General features: G+C 71.4%; 1 protein-coding gene across 1 annotated transcript in view; it reads left to right on the top strand.

Annotated features, from left to right (window-relative positions):
- LRRC15 (leucine rich repeat containing 15) overlaps positions 1–4,301 on the top strand; it is a 12,491-nt gene extending 8,190 nt beyond the window's left edge. Inside the window, exons 3-6 of the mRNA XM_044421125.1 lie at positions 232–296; positions 819–1,066; positions 1,393–1,506; positions 2,383–4,301. Coding sequence (XP_044277060.1) covers positions 232–296; positions 819–1,066; positions 1,393–1,506; positions 2,383–4,053 — 2,098 coding nt within the window. The 3' untranslated portion in view covers positions 4,054–4,301. The remainder of the gene's footprint in view (positions 1–231; positions 297–818; positions 1,067–1,392; positions 1,507–2,382) is intronic.
- Positions 4,302–4,905: the final 604 nt, after the last annotated feature.

The raw sequence follows: 4,905 nt of genomic DNA, 5'->3' as shown, positions 1-4,905 counted from the left end.
GGGGGGGGGAGTTGTGGGGGGATGCCGCCGGGCAAGGGTTAGACCTGCCCTGCCCGTGTGCAGCGCTCCCCCCAAGCCACGTGCTTCTTCCTAGGCAAAAGCAGCCAGATGGTGCGGCCCAGCAGCCCCCCAGCGCCGGGGCTACGCTGCTCCCTAGAAGAGCGGCTCTGTGGCGGCCGCTGGTGTTGGCAGCAGCCCTGCCTCCTGCTGGGCACCCGGCCTTCCCTGCAGGAAGCCAGCCGGCCAGCCACGCCAGCTGCTGGAGCGGCCCCAGGCCCTCTGGGAGGGCGGCCCGGGTGGGGGAGGTGGCGGCACTGCAGCGACGTGGCAGCCCGGGGCACCCCCCCCCCCCCGGCAGGGGGCAGCGGGCCGTGCTCGGCGTTGGGAGAAGGCAAGCCGAGGGTGGGCATGCCGGGGGGGGGGAAGGCCAGGCTGCCCCATCCTGGGAGCGGGAGCCAGGAGAGGCCTTGGGTGCCGCGTGGGGCACTCAGGGCTCCCTGCCTGCGGCTGCTGCAGAAGGGGCAGATTCCATGTGCCGGCTGATCTGAGGGGGCAGGATAAACAGCCGTGGCCTCGGGACCTTCTGCGGGACTAAAGTGCAGCTGCTCCCGACACGTGACCCTCTGCCCAGCCCGCCTCTCTGCACCCGACCGTGGCGCAGCACGCACCTGCCCAGGGAAGGGAGGCCGCAGCACCGGCCAGGTGAGCGCGAGCGCACAGGTGGGGGCAGCCAGCCTGGCAAAGCCCTCATGGACGGGCACGGCGGGCCTTACCAGAGCAGCGGGGGGGGGCGCTCTTCCACTCCCTCCCTCCTCCAGCTTGGCGTCGCTCGCTGAGCTGGCAGCAGGCCCACGAAGCAGCGCCCACGCCAGGGCTGGAGAGCCAAGACTCCGACGTGCCCGAAGCAGCGCCGGCCTCCCTCCCTCGCCCTGCACGGACCCCGGCCTGCGCCGGCGCGATCCTCTTGCACCTGCGCAGGGCCCGCAGGGCGCCGGCCCTGCCCTGCCCACAGGTTCTGCCTGGAACGGGCCCGCAGGAGCGTGGGCACTGCAAGAAGGCCATGGGGGTGAGGCGGTGTAGACCAGGCGGTGTGCCTGGGTGGGGGAGCCGCTCTTTGCGGCTGCTGATCAGGGTTAGGTAGGGTTTTGGGGGAATGGGCGAGGCCCTTTTCCCTTGGGAGGCTCGTCCTGGCAGCGGCCCCTCCTGCCCTTTCCCTTCCCTGCCCGTCCCGCCCAAGGCCGGGGCAGGGGGGCAGCTGCAGCAGAGCCTGCTGCAGGGGGTGGGGAGAGCGGGACTCTGGCTGGCCACTGAGAGGCCTGTGCCTTGCCTGCCCCCTGCGGCGGCCAGCCACAGCCCGGAGCGGCTGGGGACATGGGCCGTTGCCTCCCCCAGGCACGATCCTGGAGGCCGGTCAAGCTCGGCCGGTCGCTGACACCGGCTGTGTCGCCTGACTGGCAGAGAGGGCCCGACGCCATGGCTCCTGCTGGGCGCACGGCTGCATGGCGAGTAAGTGCCTGGGGGGCCCAGGAGGCATGGGGGGCGGCCACAGCTGCCCCGGGGCAGCTCCGGGCAGGCCAGGGGACTTCTCCCCACCGCGCCCCCTCAGGGGGCGGAGCACAGCATCTGCGTGAAGGTCACAGGGACCCGCAGAAGGAATCCCCCCAGGCCGGGGCCTGGGCCAAGGGAAAGGGGGTCCTCTGGGCAGGGCTGCGTGCAAGGCGGGGAGGGGCGGCAATGGAGGCCCTTCCTTGAAACGTGTCCTGAGCCCTGTCTGCACGCTGGGGGGCCTCGGGCCTTTCTAGGCCGTCAGTGAAATGCACGGATGCCCTGCTCCCGTGGCACCCGTGGTCATGCATGCAGGGGGGCCTAGCCGCCTGCGCCCAGCAGGGTCCGTCGCCCGCACGGCCAGGAACCACGTGAGGCCGGCATGCGGAGCCATGCAGGCAGAGCTTCTGGGGACCCGGGAGCCGGGCCTGGCTCAGGGCCGACCCGGAGGAGGCTTTCTCTCGCAAGGCAGCCGGGAGCTGTGGGGATGGCTGGGGACTTGGCAGTGGGGGGCGGGGGGGGGGGAGTCCCACAGTGTCTCTAGGCCGTGAAGGGCAGAAGGCACCACCAGGTCTCCGGAAGCCAAAGACCAGCTGCTGGGCGGTCGGGCTGTTGCCTTCCAGGCTGGAGGCTTCCCAGCTGGATCAGACGGATGGGCCCCTGCAGGAAACGGCAGGCCGGAGCGGATGGCCACAGCCTCACACTCGTCTTCACCGTGGGTTCATCGGGACCAGCTTTGCACGTGCCTCCCGTGCCTCTTCCCACGCCTGCCCGCCTGCCGGAGCTCCCCCACGCTGCTTGGAGGGCGTTGCTGATGCTTGCTGCTTCCCCCCACAGGGCCGATGGGAGGCCAGGGGTCTCCCGCTCCTGCTGCTGAGCCTGCTCCTCGGGGCCCGGCCCGGCCCAGCATGGCCCTGCCCCACTCCGTGCCAGTGCTTCGGGGGTACGACCGTCTTCTGTGCCGAGGGGTCTCTCCGGGACATTCCCAAGGGGATTCCGCCCAACACCACCCAGCTGCTGTTCCTGCAGACCGCCCTGGACGCCCTTCCCAGCCAGGCCTTTGCCGGGAGCAGCACCCTCCGTAAACTGCTTTTCCTCGATAGCCCCATCCTCTTTCTGGGAGAGGCCGTCTTCGAGGGATTTCCCAACCTCCAGGAGCTGGAAATCTCCAGCAGCAAGCTGAGTGAGCTGACGAGCGAGGCCTTCCTGGGCCTGGACAAGCTCAGCAAGCTCTCCATCAAGTTCAGCCCCATTGAGGCCCTGCCGGAAGGCCTCTTCAAGAACACGCCAGGGCTGGAGACGCTTCACCTGCAGGGGAACCGGGTCAGGTCGCTGCCCCCCGGCCTGTTCTGCCCTTTGACTCGCCTGCAGACCCTCTCTTTGTCCCAGAACTGCCTGGCTGAGCTGCCCGCGGGGGTCTTTGAGCCTCTGCGGCTCCTGAGGGTGCTGAAGCTGAGCAACAACCGCCTGCCAGGCCTCCCGGACGGCCTCTTCCCGCCTCTGGCCATGCTGGAGGAGCTCTTCCTGGACGGCAACGCGCTGGCGGAGCTGCCCGCAGGCCTCCTCTCCCCGCTCTCCCACCTGAAAAGCCTCCAGCTCCAGCACAACGCGGTGGCGCGCCTGGCCCCCCCCACCTTCGCCTCCCTCCACAGCCTGGCCTTCCTGAACCTGGACGACAACCGGCTGGCGGAGCTGCCCGCCGGGCTCTTCCAGGGGACCCCCCGCCTGCTGGAGCTCTCCGTGGCCCAGAACCGGCTGCAGGCAGTCCCGGAGGGCCTCTTTGGCCAGCTGCCCGACTTGCTGGTCCTCCGCCTGTCACACAACCACCTCCGCCGCTTGCCTGCCGGGCTCTTCCAGGGCTTACCGGCCCTCGGCAGGCTCTACCTGGACCACAACAACCTCAGCAGCCTCCCTGGGGAGGTGTTCGCCAGCCTCGCCAGCCTGGAGTTCCTGGACCTCGCGCACAACCGGCTGCTGAGCCTGCCGGAGGGGATCTTCGACTCCAACGAGGTCCTCTTCAACGTGGCGCTGAACGGCAACCCGTGGTCCTGCGACTGCCACCTGGCGCCCCTGGCCGCATGGCTCCAATACAGCGACCTGCCCCTCAACGCCCAGGCCGTCTGCAGCAGCCCGGCTCACCTGAGGGGGCGGAGCCTCCCCGGGCTGCAGGCGCAGCAGCTGGTCTGCAGAGGCGAGCCGGGATCCGGCCGGTGCCGAGCGGAGGCCCACGATCTCCCGGGAGCGGCCCAGTGCACCTACGAGGACCCGTCGGGGGCCGTCCACCTCGAGTGCGACCAGGGCGAGTGCCGCCAGCTCAGCCTGTGTCTCCCTCGCGCCGGGGACTTGCCTGCCCCGGGGCAGCATTTCAGCCGGAACTGGACCCTGGACTCGGCCTGTGGGAAGAGGAGAGTCCGGGTGACCGTAAGCATTGAGGAGGAGGAGCGCCCGCAAGACGCCGAGGCCGGGCCCACGGGGTCCGCGGCGCCAGCCATCGAGGACGCCGCCTAAGCCGAAATTCCCGCCGCAGCCGCACGGGGGCAGCACTTGCAATGGCTCCAGGCAAGCTGCGTTCTCGGCAATCCAGAGGGTGCCCGGCGGTGCCATCGAGCGCCGTGGTTCGCGACTATCTTGTGCCCGCGGAAATGGCGCCCCCGCCCCCCCCCCGCGCTTCTCGGTCCAGCCTTTCAGGGAACGGGCCCTTGACGGACATGAGCCGCCTGCCCCGGGCCGTGCGGGGGCTCCGCGTGGGCCCCTCTGAGGGAACTGGCAAGGGAACGGCGTACTTTTGCTGCGCCAGGAGGGGTCGGAGAGTTGGGCGGCCGGTCGCTGCCAAGGCACCCCAAGACCGCCGGCTGACCCGCCTGCGTGGAAGCCCCCGACCGGGAGGCTGCAAGGGCGGCGGCAGGCAGCGCGGTGCCCCGGGCCGTCCTTCCAGGCGCCCCGTCCTCCCGGCCACACAAGGAGGGCGCGTTTCCTTCGCGGGGTCGGTGGCTGGTTCCGGAAAGCGCGGGTCGGGAGGGCCGCCGCGGCATCCCGGGCTCAGCCCCGCGCCTGTGCTGCCTCGCAGGCCGTCCTTGCCCTTCGCCAGCCCCCCCGGGAAGCCATTTTGCGGTGGCGCCGCGGAGCCCCTCAAGTTGTCGGCCGGGCCCACGACCCCGGAGGGCAACCGGCGCCTCTGCGGCGGCCCTCGTGCGCCGGGCCCCGCCGCGGGCCCAGCGCTTTGCCCGGCCACTCGCGCCTCCGCGGCCGAGCGGGCGCGCGGCGCCGATTCCCGGGGGCTGCCCGAGCGAGCGCTGAGGGAGGGGCGCGGGGTCCGCGGTCCCGGGGCGTCGGGGCTCCGGGCGCGGCCGACGCGGGGAG

The sequence above is a fragment of the Varanus komodoensis genome, unplaced genomic scaffold, assembly GCF_004798865.1.
Source record: "Varanus komodoensis strain SLA01 unplaced genomic scaffold, ASM479886v1 scaffold115, whole genome shotgun sequence".
NCBI lineage: Eukaryota > Metazoa > Chordata > Lepidosauria > Squamata > Varanidae > Varanus > Varanus komodoensis.
The sequence above is the reverse complement of the archived record's forward strand: the minus strand, read 5'-3'. Positions and strand labels throughout refer to the sequence as shown.